Source organism: Carassius carassius, chromosome 31 (assembly GCF_963082965.1).
Source record: "Carassius carassius chromosome 31, fCarCar2.1, whole genome shotgun sequence".
Taxonomy (NCBI): Eukaryota; Metazoa; Chordata; class Actinopteri; order Cypriniformes; family Cyprinidae; genus Carassius; species Carassius carassius.
Window position 1 is genome coordinate 17,033,116 of NC_081785.1, and position 21,420 is coordinate 17,054,535.

General features: G+C 37.2%; 2 protein-coding genes across 2 annotated transcripts in view; both read right to left on the bottom strand.

Moving 5' to 3' along the window:
• LOC132111673 (kinase D-interacting substrate of 220 kDa B-like) overlaps positions 1-1,008 on the bottom strand; it is a 47,602-nt gene extending 46,594 nt beyond the window's left edge. The window contains exon 1 of the mRNA XM_059519208.1: positions 931-1,008. The gene's annotated coding sequence lies outside the window, so the exon portion shown is untranslated. The remainder of the gene's footprint in view (positions 1-930) is intronic.
• Positions 1,009-1,333: 325 nt separating this feature from the next.
• LOC132111675 (lysophospholipid acyltransferase 2-like) overlaps positions 1,334-21,420 on the bottom strand; it is a 49,264-nt gene continuing 29,177 nt past the window's right edge. The window contains exons 5-13 of the mRNA XM_059519210.1: positions 19,686-19,741; positions 11,348-11,402; positions 9,140-9,323; positions 7,937-8,129; positions 7,376-7,479; positions 7,217-7,281; positions 6,991-7,123; positions 6,089-6,240; positions 1,334-5,342 (exon numbers count right to left, since the gene is read on the bottom strand). Coding sequence (XP_059375193.1) covers positions 5,186-5,342; positions 6,089-6,240; positions 6,991-7,123; positions 7,217-7,281; positions 7,376-7,479; positions 7,937-8,129; positions 9,140-9,323; positions 11,348-11,402; positions 19,686-19,741 — 1,099 coding nt within the window. The 3' untranslated portion in view covers positions 1,334-5,185. The remainder of the gene's footprint in view (positions 5,343-6,088; positions 6,241-6,990; positions 7,124-7,216; positions 7,282-7,375; positions 7,480-7,936; positions 8,130-9,139; positions 9,324-11,347; positions 11,403-19,685; positions 19,742-21,420) is intronic.

Below are 21,420 nucleotides of genomic sequence, written 5' to 3' on the forward strand. Positions count from 1 at the left end.
CTAAATGAAACTGATCTAAAATAAGTATGGTATCATTGTAAGGTTTACTTTGCAATTTGATTAAATGTTTTAAAATCTAAATGGTCAGAAACTGAACTAGTATTATGCAAAAAGTAAATAATAATAATAATATATACATATATAAAAATATACACATATATACAAGTATATACAATACATATATACAAATAAATATTTGTTTTGTCAATTGGGTGAATTTCTTTTTTTTTTTTTTTGTCTTATTGATTAATATTGTCAACACCAAAACAGAAATGTGTTACTTTTAACTCATACAGGATTTCATTTAGCATTATTAATAATCATTTTAAAGTCACTTAAAAAATTCACACATTGTTATTTTCCTTTCTTAACATTCTAAATGTTTGCAGGCACCCCTTGGATTCCCTGGGGTTCAGTTCCATCTGGTTTGGGAATCACTGTAAGGATCTGTTTCCATAGTGTGGCACAACAGCACAGTGGTAAACATGTTCATACTAGCACCGTAAAAAATAACATTTGAAAGCAGCTCAAAAGCATTTGCCAACAGTCTTAGAGGTGTAAAGAGTATTATAACACAGCTAACTGCAGCTGTAACTGACAGCAGCATTGGAAAATTAAATGACACCATTCATGTGCACGTGTTTACAAACAGACATCAGGATACACGTCCGCAACAAACGCTGCTACTTTAGTTATAACTTATTAGTATATGTGTCCTGACAGCTGCAGCTCAATTGTGTACATCCACGGTTCTCTCTTATAACACATTAACAGTGTTTCAAAGCGAACATGTTGCAGTTAAAAAGAATTAAAAACCTACTTTGCCTTACATGAAAATTATGCATTCACATTAATTCACGTCTTAAAAAAAAAAAAAAAAAAAACATGTGTCTTTTTGTTACATGATTGTAATTGTAATTTGTAACTTACATCTCCCTCCCGGAGAAAAACAAGGACCAAAATAATCCGATAAAATTCACATAACTCTTGCCATAACCGGTTTGTCTGGAGGCGGTCCTGCGTTACAGAACAGTCATATTGTGTGAACAGGGGTGTGGACAAAATTAACATTAACTAGGTATGACAACACCCACTGTGCACAAACCACGCCCACTGAAGGACACGGTTACGCCCATGTTTTGACGGACTGCAGTTACTACACGTTTTATTTGTCCGCTTCTCATTAGACTTCATTTATTGTTTAACAACAGAAAGCATGAACAGTTAAAGGTTCTCAAATATAAACATTGATTTTGCTCTCTCTCTCTGTCCATCTATCTGTCTATTCCACTGTAGGATTTATCCATATGAAATCCAAAAACACTCAGATGAATACCAGGAAGTAAAATATGGTTTATTTGTTTTGAGACAAAAAATACAAGAAGTGGAATTAGTTTTTAAAGAGATAGTTCACCCAAAAATGATAATTGCCCCATGATTTACTCACCGTCAAGGCATCCTAGGTGTATATGACTTTCTTCTTTCAGACAAATCTAATCAGAGTCATATAAAAAAAAATGTCTTGGTTCTTCCAAGGTTTATAATGGCAGTGAATGGGTGTTATTTTTTAAAGGTCCAAAAGAAGTCCAATAAAGTGCATCCATCCATCATAAAAAAAAAAACACAGCTACGGGGGTAAATAAAGGCCTCTTGAAGCGAATCGATACATTTTTGTAAGAAAAAATATCCATATTTAAAGCTTTATAAACGGTAATCTCTGGCTTCTGGTAACTTATTCGAAATTCGAAAAAGTAACAACCATTCACTGCCATTATAAAGCTTGGAAGAGCCAGGACATTTTTAAAATACATAAATATAACTCAAATTGCATTTGTCTTGAAGAAACATCTGGGATGCCTTGAGGGTGAGTAAACCATGGGGTTATTCATTTTTGGGTTAACGATCCCTTTAATATCAAATCCTTTATTCAAAGGGAAAAATCACTTCAGAGCTCTCAGTCACTCATCAAACATTTCAAATGCTGGATAAGTATCACATTTCAATTTATGATTATTACAGAAAATAAATTGAAGAGACAGTGTTTGTCCTTTGGACAGTTCTCAATCCAAGTGCATTTGCACAACCTTGTGTTTTATAATGGATATAGGTAAATGTATTTATACTGAAGTAACTAACATGTTAGGTATTACTTTTCTTGTATCTCTTCATAAACATATTACATTTCATTAACATCTTTAGGTTTGCTGTACACTGCCAGGTTATGCAACATCACAACCAGTCAGTAGGAATTACAATGGGAAAGTTAAACAATTCTGTGCAATATCCGGAAAGCTTTAGCAACAAGTTAAGGGGGTTTGCTTCTTTACTAAGGGCCACAATCACTTATTTTGAATGGCCATTAAAGACCAACAAGACAATGGCAAACAACAGAACTGTGGTGGATAGTGGAAAACAATTGTACTGTAAAAAAAAAAAAAAAACCTTACAGTAGTCAACACACTTTGACACAGCTTTAGGTCATTCTTTGTAGAAGCAGAAGTTGGAAACGGTATGAAAATAAATGAATGACAAATGAAATTTTTACAGATAAATAAGGCTGATAATGTGCCTTCACAAAATGATGTTATTCTGCATTTAACTGAACAATATCTGAAGAAAGGTACGATGTTTACACATAAACAGCAATGAACACACATTTAACATCTTTCTATGGATGGAGCTTGTTCACAAAATATGCCTATAGCACTGGAACACAATCCTGATTCTCCTTTGTTGCTACAATGAATTTAACAATTTGGGCAAATTCATCCGTTTAACTTCTGTTAAGCACATACTCTAACTGTTGAGTAGCACTGAGGTTTCTTGCATTGCTTCGGCAGTTTTTCTACGATAGCACTACCCCGACTCATTCCTACCAAAAGTGCAAATATGGAGGGAGTGATTCCTCCCAACATCTCAGTAGGTAAAAATAATGTCAGTTTAAGACCATATAAATCACTTGTTTGTTTGTTTGTTTGTTTTTAGAGTACAAACCTCTCACCCTGTTGTAAACCTGTACAAATAAAGTGATCTTTTGTGCACCTCATGTGATTTGGCACTTTGGACATTTTGTTTTGCATTGAGGTGCTAGTTGGTTACTGAGGGACATATTGCCTTTGGGCCATTTAAACAATTAATTTCCTTAAGCTAAACCTTTAAGAAAAAGAGACCGGGCAAAAGGGCAAAAAGACCAATTATACGGTATATCCTAGACTGTTACCAGCAGAAGTAGACTTATTAATCCTACTGGTTTTGCAGTTGCTAAAACTTTTGGTACAGGCCAGTATTTCATTTCATCATGGTTTTACATTTCCGTAGTCCAAATACAATAAGACTTTAGAGAAGTGTGCTTACGAAATCCCAGCGGGCTTGTTCAGAGCGTTTTCTCCAAATGGAGGCTGTTCTACTTCACGCCCAAGAATAACCTTTTCTTGTTATTGAAAATGCTTGGTTAACAAGAATTCAGTGAGACTCACTTTGGTAAATGCTATAGTCCCTTCAGCCCTTCATTACCAAATGAAAAAACTAACATCTAGAGTCACTTTAACCGAGGGGTAAAATGTTTGGAAGAAAATAATTGCATCAACTTAATTACACATAACAAAAAGTAGTTTCTTGGGGAATATGATGTGGTCTGATTTTCCAGATGACTGAATCAAATGAACAAGGCTCTATGACGCCTTTCAGAGGATCAAAGTTCAAGAAAAAAATCTGGTAGCACTTTATTTTGCAGTCCTGTTTCTCATGTACATACTATGAACATATTAATGTTATTACAATAACTAGGTAATAACCCTGAACCTACCCCTAAACCTAACCCTATCCCATTTAGTTACCTTTTATTACCAGTACTTTCTTAGGTAAGTACACTGTAAGTACATGTAAGTGCACTTACTGTAAAATAAAGTGCAACCAAATATCTTATAGGAAATCACACAACTTGCAGGTTTCTTTAGGGCCTAAGAGTTTTGATGTATTTATAGAAAAAAAAAATTAAATACATTTGAAACTGCATGCATCTGAATACTGCATGTACAGTACACTACCAGTAAAGAGTCTAAAACTAAACAAAACAAAAAAAACTATTTAAAATTACTATGTTGGCACAACTTATATATTCATATTTCCTCATTTAAAGCATTTGTCTTAAGTTCAACAGGTTTAAGATCAAAAGAGATAAATCTGATTTTGTCCAAACTTTTAGCTGGTAGTGTACTTGAATACTGAACCTCTACACAATTCTGACTATTGCTGATGTGATGAGAGCATTAGCACTGTTTGCAAAACTAATGTGATCCTTTCACTTAACATGCACCTATGGAAACGATACAGATATTGCACTTACCATTTACATCTGTAATAAAAACACAAACAAGCTGTGATACTGGGTATTATTGAACTGTCTTCTGTTTTCTCCAGATGGACTCTATGTTGTGAGAGAAACACAGATGGTAGAGAAACATCTAAAATGGTCTGAAGCATGTGTGCCCTGAGGAAACCTACAACCCATTAAAAATAGCATCAATATAACCCTTAATCCAACTTAAAGCCCTTAATTAAAAACAAACACAACTCAAATTAGAGCAAAAACAAGACACACACAAAGAAAGCAGCAGATATGAACATAACCACAGAAATAAATGAGAATAAAGATGAAGCAATGGCAGGAGATAGGAACCTAAGGCCTATACGTTTGGCAACATGCAACTGGGCTTTCATTTACCGCACACATTTCCTTTGAGAAGAACTAAAAGAGAGGTTACTTTGTTTAACTGACGATGGCAGAAGCCGATTCCAGTGCTGGACTTCCCGCACTAATGTAGTGAATCTATGAGCCGACAATGACTGGTCCGTTCCTATGTAACACGTTCCCCATATGAGGCTTCAGGCCCTAAATATATGGAGGGTTTAAGGCAACTTCAGAATAACTGACACAAACTGACATAATCAATCACCCCAATTTCATAAGATCCTATTTAGATTTCCTGTTTAAAACCCATCTCCAACAGGGCAACTATAGGGTTAACCGTGTCTTTTCGCTGTATTGTTGCTGGAGTTTATGCCTTGTTAAAGTCACTGTCAGTGTGGTTGGATCTGAGGGAGGAAACGGCTGCTCTTTGTCTCTCAGTAATGATATCAGAGTTCCTCACAGTGCTGTGTGCGGGTCGAGCAGCCCTTCCTGCCCTCATGTGGCTTTCTGCTTCTGGTTGCAGGTGTTGTCTGGAGAGGAGAGACAGTTCTGTTCGCTGCTCGGCTGTTCCTGTTGTTTCATGCGTCTGGACTTCACAGGAAGAACCAGCACCAGCAACAAGCAGATCAGGTGAATGTAGCAGTACCACGAGCTAAAGAGGGCAAATGACACACAGCACATCAGGAACTTTAGTTGTGATTTTGTCATTTGTTGGAACTCTTATGCATGGGATTGATTATACTTTCAGTATAACATTTGTTTTATAGCACAATATTAAGGTTCTAGGTTTTAGGGGGTCTCAGGTCTCAGTTCTTTATCCAGTCAGCTACATCACTCCATATCTTTCCTCACAGTGTTGTTCTCACCGAGGTATACTTAGGTCCTCTTCACCTGAACATAATTCACTCTATCCTGGTCTGAGCTCCCACTGCCTAATTCTCTCTCTTTAATTGAAAATGCTTTATGTGTTCCTCAGGCAGACTCATTTATCAGCCCTACTCTAACAAATGAGCATCATAGATTTCTTTTATCTCAGCAGAAGCTGTGAAATAAATGGTCCTTTGCCAGCTCATAAAGTGTCACCAGACTCGGGCCTGCAAAGCAGTCTAATGAATGAAGCGGCGAGCAGAGATAAAATCAGCTTCACATCTTCTGCTAATAACTCTCAGGAACAGCTGTGTGGTGCAGGTGGGTCTGCAATGACTCTCTGACCTGCTCTTTAAAGCGTTTCACTTCTTTATTAAGGTTTTATTACTGAAGCTCGCTCATAAACAGTTTGAGAGAGCTTGTTATGTGTATTCATCGTCAGTCAGCGGAGGTGAATCCGTAGTGGCTGGAGTCAGAGACATTAGGACCTGCCCTGGAATGCTCACATACTGGTGCAAATGTATTACTGACCTATAAAACTTCAGGGAAGGCCCCACTGCAAGCAGTACAAATGGCACAACAGTGTAACAAACGGCCATCTGCGTGCCGAACCACGTGATCACATCATAGGTGAGCTTGAGCGAGGCCGAGCCCAGGAAATGTTGCCGCACATTGTTTCTTACCTGAAAAAGAGGAACATTTCTAACTTTGAAAGCTCAATAAATATCAAATTATACATTTCCAACATAAATAATCATATTCTTAATACATGACTATAATTTATATGTATATGTTTATGTATGCATGTAATTAGCATCTTCTGCATTTTCTTTTTCTTCTGGAAATACAGGAGATGTCCACTTTGATGAAATTTCTTTTTAAATAATGAAACTTTTAACAGTAACAGATAACAGATAACAGTGTTCACGTGGCATGTTCATGTATATATTCAGAATATCCAAATTCTGATTAATAAATGAATATTCAGTAACCGCAGTCATTTTATTTTAGATATTCTTACTTGGGTTTGAAAAAGTGAAAACAGCTCTGGAAGCAACACTGTATAGTGCAGACAATGCCGTGGGCTGAATAGTTTATATTGGGAGTAGCACTTTAAGAAGGACTACTGCAACTAAGTAACCTACTTTTTTCTTTAGTTGGAGAGGCTTGATCATTACCATGTGACAGAGAAACCGTGGTGCTATGCAGTACATGACTAGATGAATAATAACCTTGACTGAGCACAGTCTTTTTTGGATCCCTACATGCCTCTCATTTATTATCAGAGAAAACCAATGCCCAATTCATTCTAACGTAAATGTATTTCTGCTCCCAATAGATTCTAGATAGAGATAAATTTATTCAGGTGCTTTTTGATATAAATCTGAATTAAATCTTGTTTTGACAGCCGATCTTATGTAAATAATACTCACTGCCCGTGCTGCCATTGTTACAACAATGCCTGTGATGAAGGTCAGGTAATAGCCTGGGTAAACTCCATGCCAGATGGCCGAGAGGAGGAATGTGGCCGCAGTCGGATTGTACGGGCAGCGCTCATAACACACTCTGCAGAGAACAGCAACAAACCTCACATTGTTTCAGAGATTACAAGAAGTACACACACGCTCAGTCAAGATTATTCTGTTTTGGAGCATTCACCTTTTCAACCAAAGTGCTGTCTGTATGTTCCAGTTATCCAAGAACATCTTGAAACTGGTGGCAAACTAATTCGGACATCAAGAAAAAGATGATCTATTAGGGTTCAGATCGAGTGAGAAGACAAACTTGTGGATGCAGCATATTTTGCCTTTGTCTTACCTCAATATCAAGTATTCTTAAATTTGATATTCTGTCCCATTTTGGGGTGCCATCTGCATTATAGCCATTAAACCCAAAACCAGCCGCATTGTTGATGGCATCGGCTGTGAAAGAGTGAAAGAATCTAGTAAAAAAAAACATCACAAAATAACTGGGGCATTACCTGATTCACTATTACAATAAAAACACCACCTAACTAGCAGGGAAACTGGAAACAGGGCAACAAGTCAGAGAAAATGCCTTTTATGAACACTAGAGGGCAGTACACTGAGTGTTTTATGGAGTGTTGTAATAAAATGGTTATTATGCATTTTTATCAAATTTTATGCAAATATGTAATGGTATTTTAATTATGTAATGTGTTAGGAATTAAATTATTCTTCAATAATTTCAAAAAAAGTTTATTTCAGTGTGCTCTGTTGTGTAAACCATATATATGTATATATATATATATATATATATATATATATATATATATATATATATATATGTGTGTGTGTGTGTGTGTGTGTGTGAATAATTTAATACCAGAAGAGCACATTGCCCATCTATTCTACTCACCTAACGTCCATACAAAGTAGTATTTGGGGCGTAAAGCCAACATGGAGATGTAGAGGTACAAGACCTGGATGTAGAAAGGGTTAGAGGCCATGAAGGTGTCGTCGATGACACGGTCCGTAGGGCAGATGGTGTAGATCACCAAATAAACCATTAGTGCCAGAGCACATGTACACACTTTCTGGATCACATCCCTCTATAAGAGCAACACAGACCATTTCAGAGAGTCAGAGCAATACAATTTAAGAAAACATTGTAAAAAAAAATAAAAAAATAAAACTCAGCAGAGCTACACTCTAAACAAACTCTCCACTCTGCATGTCTGAGAAACATGAGCTCCTGTCCATGAAGGTTTTCAAAAAACTCCATAAGACAACTGATAATGCAATAGGGAATGCAAAAGTCCTGAGCATACAATGAAGTTGAGTTGAGTTAAATCTAAAGTTTTATGAGTGCTCCTCATTGTCTCTCAGTGTCCACTGAAAGTAGCATTGTTTAACTCACTCAAAAAGCATTTCCTTTATGAGGACTGCAAAAAAAAAAAAAAAACTGGTTATGACATCAGGTTTTCCACCTAGCAGTCATTATATTTTCCGGTTCACCCACACTCACATGTTCTTTGTTTATAATTGCTGTCCACATTTACTAAACATCCACTACTACTCATTTGGTTCAAGTGTTCACGTATAACTTGGGGTTTGTTTTGGCTTTGTAATTAAAAATGTCTAAATTATTATAAAATTAGTAGGGTGCAAAAGGGTGCAAAAAACAGACTGCATAAAAATCTAAATGAAAATAATGAATAAAACTAAAATAAAAAAATAAATAATAATATTTTAAAACACAAACTGTAATGTTTATGTATTTATAAAATGCATAAATACAAAAAATATATATTTATATTAAAAATATCTAAAAAAAAAAAAAAATGTTTCCTATTATGGAAAAGCTGCATTTGTTGCTTAGTTACTATCAGTTGTTATTCATGTTCAATTATTAATAATTGTTCTTTTAATTATCACTGTTGGAAAAAGGTAAATTTTTTTATGTTTTTAGTATTAAAATGCTTTGACCGGTAATATGTGTATGTGTGTATATACATATAATCTTGTATTTAACTATGTAATGTACAGTATATAATCTATCTGAAAGCACAAAAGTGATACGGTCACCAGAGGGAGCAAGAGAGCAGTGAAACCACACTACCTTAGGTGAAGGGTCACTCTGCTTGAATTTCCCGTTCTCCTTGCCGTTTGACTCCAGATGCTTGGGCTCATACCATCGACCTTCTATAAAAGCTATGTAATCATTATAGGAACAAGTTGGGCCGGCCAAGATCCCCATAAAGTTACAGTTATAACTCAGATACTCCAGCAGACTGGGCATCTTCCTGTACAGCAAACACAAGGACAGAACAACTAAAAGTCACCAAATAAATAGTTCAAGGTAAAAAATAAATAAAAATGTTTTGATTTAACTAACAAAGCACACCCAATATCAGTGTGCTTTGTTAGTTAAATTTGCTTTGTAGTGGAATGAAATGAAACTTACCCCATGATTGACTCACCCTCAAGCCATTCTAGGTGTATATGACTTTCTTCTTTCAGATGAATGCAATTGGAGTTGTATTAAAAAATGTCCTGACTCTTCCAAGCTTTATAATGCAGTGAATGGTGGTCCAGATTTTGAAGCAAAATAAAGTGTATCCATCCATCATAAGAAGTGCTCTGTGAACACGCATACGAAAGGAAGTGGAAGGTAGAGACTGAGGTTTATAAAGTTTTAAATATGGATATTTTCTTACACAAATGCATAAATTCGCTTAAGAAGTCCTTTATTAACCCCCCGGAACCGTGTGGAGCACTTCTTATGATGGATGGATACACTTTATTTTGCTTCAAAATCTGGACCACCATTCACTGACATTATTAAGCTTGGAAGAGCCAGGACATTTTTTCAATATAACTCCAATTGTATTCATCTGAAAGAAGAAAGTCATATACACTTAGGATGGCTTGATGAGTCAATCAAGGGGTAATTTTAATTTTTGGGTGAACTATTCCACAATAATTAACACAATAATATTATTAACGTAGTAATGTTTTTCAGTATTTAAGAAAGCAGAAAATGTTATAAATCACTTTAATGTTGCAAAGCCATTAATTAGTTTATCAAGGCTAAGGAATTAGAGGAAGCAGCTTCTCAACAAGCTACCTAAGTGCTGTATGTAAGATTTTGACTCTACTAAAGCATAAAAATACCATAGGTTTTCAGATATTTAAGAAATATGCTAAGTTTACATACTTGTTTATCTGAAAAACAATGCTACAGTCAGTTATTCTACTTTGAGAATGTGTGTTCCGGGCCGGAATGTTGGTCTCTGTTTTAGTTTGTGAAACCCGCCCACTGACAGTTTACCCAAATGTATTTTTGGTACCAGTTGGTGGAAAACACAGAGTATTTAATTTTATTTATCATCAAGTTCGCTTGTTCCTGTTTGTGTCGTCAATCTGGAAACCTGCGTGTACGTCAGGTGTAAAAAAAAAAAAAACCCTCTCCAATATTTTGAAAATGGACTGCAATACCTAGTTCAACCACTCGGAGTCAATCCTACATACAGAACCTTTAAATTAGGAAAAAAGCTATGGTACAAACTACAAACATAAGATATCTTAACATTAGTACCAAAATAATACAGAAAACAGCATTGAATTTGCTGAATGATATATTTTACATATATACACACATTACATGTGGCTAATAAAAATAAAATTACAATGCTTATTACTGGTAAAGTTACACTTTTTTTCTTAAAACAGCTGCATACTATTACTGTAGTTAGTCCAGTGGTTAAATATAATTCTAGATACAAGACTTACACTAGGATTACATGACTTTGATTTGACTGCTATTATCTCAACCGTGAATGAGTTTGTAGTATATGTAACCAGCACTTGGGTCATGTTTGAACAAGAATATAACTCATCCATTATGTAAATGTTGACATATTGCTCAACACTCTGTGACCACAGGGCCGTGGTTCCTATCATTACTCAGAACTGCAGGGTGTGACTTCTGAAACCTCAGAATCCTGACGACTTCCTGTGGACACCGGTTGACGTGATATGGACGTGATATGGTGGGAATGTTTAGTTGCTTGGCAACAGCCTTCAGGGCTTGATTGTAAATGATTTGAGTCTGAAGTGATATGCTGCTTTTTGGGCACTGCGCAGCAATATTCTGCTAAAAATTATTGTTTCTGAAGAACGCAGCTCTCTAAGGGGACTAACATGCATTTGATCAATGAGAGGAATTTTATATCTCAAATCGGGTATGAAGTTGATTATATTTCAAAAGACACAGAAAGTAAATGAGTGATCTCATCCCAACCACAAACATACCTTTCACACATACCTGACTGCAAGAAACTTCTGACTGGGCTTTAGATGCTCCTCCCTCTTCATCAAACCTGTGGGAAAAACACACAAACACATTCCCAAACTCATCAGACACACTTCCACAAAACACTGTCACTTAAGCCCCATTCACACTGCCATTCCGGCAAATACACGGGTAAAGTGTTCCGGCAATTGTTCCCGGGTCGCTAGATTTTGCACTTTCACACTGCCAGTGATTACTGGGATATGTGCGTGCTTTCACACACAACCCGTAAAGATCCCGTAACGGCACGTGACATCAGGGCGTGACGTGTAATGTACGAGTCGAAAACGTTAGGCACGTCATACTTTCACTGAAGCAAGCCAGCGATCTCGGCGTCAGCGCGGAAAATGAGGAACTAACTGATCTTTGCTTCATTACAGTTTGCGCATATTTTTTCGTTGCGAACGTTGATCTTCCTTCAAAACAGCCGGTAAAAGAGTCGCGTGATAACGCGCGTCATCACTTCGACACGGCATTAGATCTTGCTTTTGTTCACACAGCGCTCGTCCCGGGTTGAACCCGGCAATGTTACTAGGTCCCCAACCCGGGTTCAATGCCGGAATCAATCCCGGGACGTGGTTGCTCTCACACAGAAGGCGACCCGGCCGGGTCCGACGTGCAGTGTGAAAGGGGCTTAAGAAACACGTCTAGAAGTTGAGAAACACTGTTCTGTTTGGTTATAAGGCAGCAGCACTACTGCCGCAGTGTTGTCGAGTTTAAGGCCAGTGGTCTCCTGCGATTCACACTAGCCTGCAGAAACAGCACATATACTCTGATACAGCAAATGTGTGTGAATAAAGCCCACGTGATGATGCAGAATCACACACACACACACACACCAAATACAAACAGAAATGATATCACACATCTGTGCTTACACATTCAAGAAAATAACTACTCCTTTCAAGTAGCTGTTTTCAGCATAGATAATTTAAAAAATTTCTTAAGGACCAAACCAGCATATTAGAATGATTTCTGAAGGATCATGTGCCATCACAAAAATAAATAAATTACAGTAAGATACATTTTACTGTCACTGTAATTGTAAAACATAAAAAAAGAAATCTATCAGCCCCAGACCTATATATATATGTATGTATATATATATATGTATGTATATATATGTATATATGTATATATGTATATATATATATGTATATATGTATATATATATATATATATATATATATATATATATATGTATATATATATATGTATATATATATATGTATATATATATATGTATATATATATATGTATATATATATATATATATATATATATATATATATATTCAGTATATGAAAACGGTACTGTTGACTGTAGACATTAATTTAGTGTATGTGGACAGAGCTGTCATGTTCTGCAGCACTGAGCTGCACTGCTCCAAGTCTGTGGGGATAGTGAAGAAAACAGATCAAGCCATTCTTCATTCATCTCTGTCAGTGCACTGAGAACTAGATTAGTCTCCGTATCAGCTTCTGCAGGCTCTAATGGCTGCTGGGAAATGCATAACCCACAGCAGCATGTACACACAGACACAATCCCACTCTTCCTCCTTTAGCAAATGTGAACGCATCAACAACACCTCATGATATTCGTTCATTGGGGAGTAATCTCAGGTCCTACACAGACCCGTCAAAACAGTATTAATAACAAAAAGAACCACATTGACACACTGAGGCCTGGTGCTAATGTGGGACACTCGGTCTGAATGAAATCTGGGTTGTAACCCTGATTGTATAGTGTGTATTTTTTTTTTTTTCACAAGCTCAAGATATTTTTCATTCTGCGACACAAAATACATCAGTAATACACCAATTTTCTTCAAATCTTTTACTGGTCTTGAAAAAGGCAGTTGCCAACAAGTGACTACAATGACCCATTGCCGGGAGTTTGATTGACAGGCGATCTGACCAATCATAATGCAGAATTTGTCTGACAAACAAACCAGACAGGAGAGTAGATTAATGTTGGTGGACTTGAACCTTAAAAATAGTGTGTATTGATGTCTTTCCGCAGTTCAAATAGGATACCTGCTGATGATGTTTCATGTTTATCTCGTACTATAACTAGTAAAGAGAAAGAGATGATTGGTTTATATGCCGCTTGAACTGAGGTTCTACAGCAATCTGTCACAACAAATTAAAGAGCAACAAAACACTATTTTTTGTTTGAATTACTTTTAAAATGACAAAATTGGAAAGCTGAGACATTGTTTGAGACCAAACATAACCTTCTCTGACTTGTCTGTCGGCATGTTGTCAGTTTCCTCTTTGCTCCAGAGTGTATTTTTTCCAGCGTGAGAACATGATGTGTGCCATGGCTTGTCAGACATAGCAACAGTTACTAAGGGGGGCAGGTCTTTGCGAAGGGTCAATTGTACTACAGAAGCTGTCTGGGACATTAAATATCATCACACCGAACAGACAAATTTGTTTACTTGCTTTTAAAGCCTCAATTTGTTAATAATCGCACCCTTGCAAACTATTCTTAATCAAACTTTCAGGGAATGCTTTTTTAAATAAAGATTGAAGTGCCATCAGAAACTTAGGGATGGCAACACTTAAAGAGGGTCAATTTTTCCTTTCTCTTTGGAATGTTACAAACTTGGTGCATTAAGAAGATCTGTAAAGTTGCAAAGACTAAAGTCTCAAATCCAAAGAGATATTCTTTATCAAATGTGAGACTCTGCCACACCCCTCTGAAATGGCTCATTCAAACACGCCCCGCATGTCTACATCACTATGTGGAAATATTTACACAATGCCGCCCAAATGTTCACACAAAAAAAAAAGGCGTGGTTTCAGTAACCGCAGTTAGTGTTGATCCAGCCATGTCAGGGAGATGCTGTGTGTTTCTAGGCGAAAGCAAAAGCACTTTATTTGGCTTGCCGAAAGTAGATGCATTTAGGAAACTTTAAGATTTCTTACAACAGAACAGCAATGCATTTTATGGACGATCATTTCGTGAACCTAGAAGAGGTTTTGGCGCTTCTGAATCAGCTACTGTAAGTATGTTTTGTTATTAGTTTAAGTATTTGCTACTGAATGTTCAAATGCAGAGTTTTGCGCATCTCTCATGTGTGTGTGTGTGTGTGTGTGTGTGAGACAGAGAGAGAGAGAGAGAGTCCCACAGTGGAGTCAGCTGTCTCAACCGTCCGTGGCTTGTTTACTGCAAACACATTCAAGCTTCATCACTGTGTCTGTCACATGACTCTGTTCCTCTTTCGGGCTTGAACTGATGGTAAAACTAAGGACATTATAAACTGTCTTTATATTGATTTTGAAAGAAGAAGCTTGCGATTATGGAATGGGGCGTTATAGTTCCAACAAGTGCTTGTGGTGTTCGGTCAATCACCATGCACTGGGTCACTTGGCCAATCAGAGCAGACTGTGCTTGTCAGAAGAATGGACTTTGTAGAAAATGATGCATTTGAGAAAGGCAGGGCATAGAAGACCTACTATAATTTACAGTATTTAAAAAAAATGTTTTTTGAACATTAAAGCATGTCAACATATTCTGTTACACCAAATACACAAAATAATGATCTTTAAAAAAAGCGTCTTATGATCCCTTTAAGTCAGGTGACCACTGTTTTGTTTAGCTTTTGCCGATTGCATTTAAGCTTCAAAATTGCTAAAAGTTGTGTTAATATGTTAGGATTATCAAGATGAACAGAAATTTTCTAAAACTATTGTTAAATATAGTGAAACTATTGTTACGTTTGGCCAACAAAAATATGTTATCACTACAGGGCTCCATGCCTCAATTTCCTGTCCCCACTGTGTTATCTCTAGCATTTGACAAAAAGGCCAAAATAATAAATTTTACACACACACACACACATATATATATATATATATATATATATATATATATATATATATATATATATATATATATATATATATATATATATATATATATATATATATATATATATATATATACACAAAATTACACATTATTTAAATTAAGAATTATTAAACATTAAACCCAAATTATACGTACTCGCATACATGTAGAGTATACTTTGTGCTTTAGGCTGCATAATTTGCCAAAGTATCAGAACACCACACTCAGTTTAGTTCTCCATAAAGTGGTGGAGGAATGAGACTATTACATAACTTCATTAAAACACATGGATTAATATTGTCATGTGTGTTGCCTGCAGTAGAGAAGGGCATGCAGAGCTAACAGCAAGTCATGCGGAGGCAGCTAAAAAGTGCTGGGCTGGAGTTTCAGCCAGCTGTTCATTGAGTTATCGCTTCAGAGAAATGGGATGTGCTCGCTTAATTTTCCCATAAACAATGTAGTGTTGTCACGATACCAAAATTATTGTTTTGATACTGATACCTAGTCAAGAATTGCGATTTCGATACTTTTTCGATACTTTTCCTGAAAAGGGAAAATACACTCTCAAATATCATTGCTGTGCTTTATTTTAAAACCGGGACAACATTCTAATCATATAACACACTAATAAATTAACATATGAACAGCAGATATATTAAACATTTGAACAAAATATGAAATATCAAAATATTAAAAATAAATTAGAGCAATGAGATTCAAGGTAAAGAAAGAATAAATTTAGCAGCATTATCTCAGTTATCATAAGAAACAAAAGAGTAATAACTTTATCTTGATTCTGAACTTTGAATAAAAATATGAACAGCGATTATATTAAACAATATTTCTGAACTCAAAAGATTAAATGTCAAAAGATAAATATCAATTTAAGCAATGGCATTCAAGTAAAAAAAAAAAAAGCTAATAAAAATTAGCAGCAATATCTCAGATATTGTAACTTATTCTGTCAGTTGTGCAACCTTTTCTTTCAGAGGAGAAAATTCAGCCAGTGAGCTTGATTGAGCGTCATCTTTTTCTACCAGTCGTGGACCGGCTGCCACAGTATCACTTGTGCTCGCACATGCAGCCTAGTGATTCGCGGGTCTGATTTTTTTCCAACCCACGGGTCCCACATTTATCGCGCATCGGGGACATGACGGAAGATACGTTGCTACTTAGACCTTCGTATTAACCTTATCAAAGGCCCTAATAAAATATGAAAATATATATTCCAAATATTTAATATAGGCTATATGAAATTGCACTATATGGTTCGTCCGTGAACGAATCTTTTAGGTGAACGAATCGTTCTCGTTCAGGTAATCCACTGACTCATATTCCTCGTTCACTGAAGTTCCTCCCTCCACAGCAGCGCACGAGCACGGCGCTATTAGCAGCGCATGCGCAGCTCCTGAACAGTTCTGTGAACTGTTTCATCCTGTCAAAGAGTTACTCAAGATGTGACGGAGCATGTGATTTGTTGATTGTAGTGAACCCATATGCCCTTCACTGAACGAGATTGAGAGAACTTCTCATTTGTGTACGAGTTGAATGAACTGATACATCTCGTTTATGAACGAAATGAATAAGTATACAGGGTCAGTGAGCCAAGCATGTAAATCTCGATCAGCAATTAGCAGATACAAAGCGCAGTTATAGGTGCTGTGCAGTTACGCTCGTTTTCATATTTAGCATACAGAACATAACTCCCCGTTTAATCCCCGATTAATTTGAATATTATATATCTGACCAAACAATTAAAATGTTAATTATGCAAGAAAACCTCGTGCTTTGTTCATCTGAACAACTTATTTAATGCGATTATGCACACATTTAAGTAAAGCCAAATCAGTTTAGTAAAGCCACTAATGCAGCCATCTCACTGTGGTGCTTTTTTGCTGCTTGCGTGTGGAGAAAAAGCACAGACGTCCATAGAGAGGAACTGGAAGCGTGCGTTGCACACACCAACATGAAATACGTCACTTACAAATCTGGAACGCAGTTATTATTTGAAGTATCGATACTAATAAATTTAGGAATCGTGCCGTTTTTAATTTCCGAGAATCACGATACTTTTGAAGTATCGGTGCACCGTGCAACACTACAATGTTAAAGGAAATGTGATGACTGTGATGTTACTTCTGTTTGACTCTAAATGTGACTCATTCACATATCACAGTATTTGGTTGACTAAGTATCTAAAAACTATGCTTGGATGGTGTGCAATCTAGTTTTTTCTTATCAGTTGTCTTGTTTACATGGGAGATTTGCCAGTCATTGATAAAACTAGAGTGTCTCTTGGGTTCCTGCCATTAGAGCTGTAATCTGGCCTTAAAAGTTAGGCCCGACAGGACCCGAGCCTGACAAGTACATTTTGATTGACAGCTTTTTTAAAGCCCGAACCCATTTACAGCCCGACATTATTCAAATGTGCACACGCACACAACTCTTTTGCCTTTTTTCAATAATGAGTCATTTATACATGTTTTAACATGATTTATTCATAACTAACGTAGACTAGACCATTTGGAAGTTGGAATAAAATAAATCCTCTTTGACATCGTAACATCGCAGCACTCTAAATAGACATAGGTTCATTTAGCCTACAAATAGACCAACGCACCAATAAAAACGAGTCATTTTTAACAAATTAAATTAAGAGAAATTTTAAATTAAGATGGCTATTTGGCAATAACGAAATTAAGATAAAGGCTCCGCCAGATTTGCTTCGCACTAGCAGATGATATTTAATAAAAGAATAATGCCAACATTATCGTAAATACTCTGTCCACATTATGCATTTAAGACTCAATTAATATTTAATTATCATTTGAAAAACCATTACTCACAGAGATTAGGCTAAGCCTACATGTTTTTGTGGAGGAAAATGATTGAATCCACAGTAGATGGCTTCAGCGCATACCTGCGCTCACTGATGGTGCGTCATTATTCACTCATTATTCTCATTATAAACATGGTCAAAACTTTTCCACACCTCAGACTTTGCTTTAGTTGCTGGTGCAACCAAAACGTAATCGCCAGAGGCAAGCCTCCGTTACACCTACTCAGCATTCATTTTCGCATCTTTCTCGCGCTAATCGAAACACATCACATGACCGCTCGCTTACCTCGCAAACCGGAGCGCGAGCGCGAGCCTGACCCGAGCCCGGGTAAGATGATATAAATTAAGCCCGAACCCGTCGGGTCCTATCGGGTTCGGGCAAAGATCTTCAGCTCTACCTGCCATCACGCGTCCTCTGATTCTCTTTCCTTTGTGCTTAAAGGTACAGTTCATCTAAAAATGAAAAATCTGTCAATATTAATTCCTCATGCCAATTCCAAACCACTTTGTCTTAATAACTTCTCTTTTCCAACCTATGAATGCAAATCATGGCCGGGGCTGTCAAGGTCGAAAGGTTGAAGGATATAGTAGTTTTTTGTTTGTTTTTTTTGAGAAAGAAAAAAAAAGTTAACAAAAATGTTAGTCTTACTTTAACATTTTTAATTGTAAATATTTTTAATCAATTTTAATTTTAAATACAGTAAAACTAATATTGTGAAATATGATTGAACTGAAAATAACTTTTTTTTCAATTATTATTATTATATTTAGAAATTTATTCCTGTGATGCAGAGCTGAATTTTCAAGCGACAAAATTTCTTTAGTCTTCAGTACCACATGATTCTTCAGAGATCATTATAATATGCTGATATGGTGGACAAAAACATTTCTTATTATTATCAATGTTGAAAAACATTTTTGAGTGTGTGTAAACCCAATTTTTTCAGGATTCTTTAATGAATATAAAGTATAAAATATCATTTATTTGAAATAGAAACATTATAAATATGTTTACAGTCACTTCTGATTAAATTAATGTGTCCTTGCTAATTTAAGTCTTACTGACTTCAAACTTTTTAATGGTAGTGTATATTCCAACATGGTGTGTCAAAAAGATGAAATAATTTTTATTTTAGGTGAACTGTCCCTTTCACTCAGTTGAAGGGAAGATCTTGAAATCCCCTTCATTTTCCTTTATCAATGAATTAGATCATCCAAAAATTATGTGGAGATGCAGCACAATTAGTATCTTTTTAAACAGATTCCACCAAGTTGTGTAATAAGCGTGTGTTGGATGCAGTAAGTGTGGTCTATGAAGTGCAACATCCAGCTGGCAGCCCAAACTCCTTTGGCCCACTCACTGGGTGAAGCGCCAGCAGTGCTATAAATCAATGGCATACAAGGACGTGGTGTAGCAGCAGGGTTTAACAGCCCTTATGTAATTCCTAGAGCCTCTAACACAGGCATAGACAAAAACAATGGAGCTCTAGAAAGATTTCAGGTAGAAATCATGCCAGTTTTATTATAGCATTCATTACTCAGGCATTTCAACCATGAAAACTTCATAAAGAGAGGGAAGAAGATGGGAATTGGATTAATAAAACTGTTACATACCGTCATGAATCTCAAATGCCAAACTTGTGATCTTCTGTGTGATGACCATCATGGGCCTGGAGAGAGGAAAGGGAAAAGGAAAAGGAAAGTGTGGATATGTGTGAGTAGAGCTTCTCTTTAAACCTGATATTGAGTCTGTTGGATCCATGTGTACGTAAGAGCTTCCACTTCTATCAACCTCTTCAACATTTATTATTTATACAGTTGCATTGACCACATCTCCATACAGATTCTAAAGGGTCGAGTTCACCTTGCTGTTGCTTTTATGTCAAACCTAATTGAAGGTTGAGCTATGATTCTGATATGTTTTGATCCTGAGGAAAAACTATAGCACTTATATACGTGCCATTGACAGTAGTTAAAGGTTTAGTTCACCGAAAAATTAAAATGATGAAGGCATAGCCAGCTAGCAAATTGTAGGCTGTAGTAACTAACGGTACTAACAGTAACTCGCGATTGAGCAGGTTAACTGATGCGAATGTGCTCTAGTTATAGTGCTAGGGAAGGGGCCATGCTCGGTGGCTCTGGTGCGTTTTCGACAGGTATTATAGTGTTAGGGGAGGGGCCATGATCGGTGTCTCCAGTGCGTCATCGACAGCTATTATAGTGTTAGGGGAGGGGCCATGATCGGTGTCTCCAGTGCATCATCGACAGTTATTATAGTGTTAGGGGAGGGGCCATGATCGGTGTCTCCAGTGCATCATCGACAGTTATTATAGTGTTAGGGGAGGGGCCATGATCGGTGTCTCCAGTGCATCATTGACAGTTATTATAGTGTTAGGGGAGGGGCCATGATAGGTGTCTCCGGTGCGTCATCGACAGTTATTATAGTGTTAGGGGAGGGGCCATGATCGGTTTCTCCGGTGCATCATCGACAGTTATTATAGTGTTAGGGGAGGGGCCATGATCGGTGTCTCCGGTGCATCATCGACAGTTATTATAGTGTTAGGGGAGGGGTCATGATCGGAGTCTCCGGTGCGTTAGGGGAGGGGCCATGATCGGTTTCTCCGGTGCGTCATCGACAGTTATTATAGTGTTAGGGAAGGGGTCATGATCGGAGTCTCCGGTGCGTTAGGGGAGGGGCCATGATCGGTTTCTCCGGTGCGTCATCAACAGTTATTATAATGTTAGGGGAGGGGCCATGATCGGTGTCTCCAGTGCATCATCGACAGTTATTATAGTGTTAGGGGAGGGGCCATGATAGGTGTCTCCGGTGCGTCATCGACAGGTATTATAGTGTTAGGGGAGGGGCCATGATCGGTGTCTCCAGTGCATCATTGACAGTTATTATAGTGTTGGGGGAGGGGCCATGATAGGTGTCTCCGGTGCGTCATCGACAGGTATTATAGTGTTAGGGGAGGGGCCATGATCGGTGTCTCCAGTGCATCATTGACAGTTATTATAGTGTTGGGGGAGGGGCCATGATAGGTGTCTCCGGTGCGTCATCGACAGGTATTATAGTGTTAGGGGAGGGGCCATAATCGGTCTCTCCGGTGCGTTATCGACAGTTATTATAGTGTTAGGGGAGGGGCCATGATCGGTTTTCTCCGGTGCGTCATGGACAGTTATTATAGTGTTAGGGGAGGGGCCATGATCGGTGTCTCCGGTGCATCATCGACAGTTATAATAGTGTTAGGGGAGGGGTCATGATCGGAGTCTCTGGTGCGCATTGACAGTTATTATAGTGTTAGGGGAGGGGCCATGATCGGTGTCTCCGGTGCATCATCGACAGTTA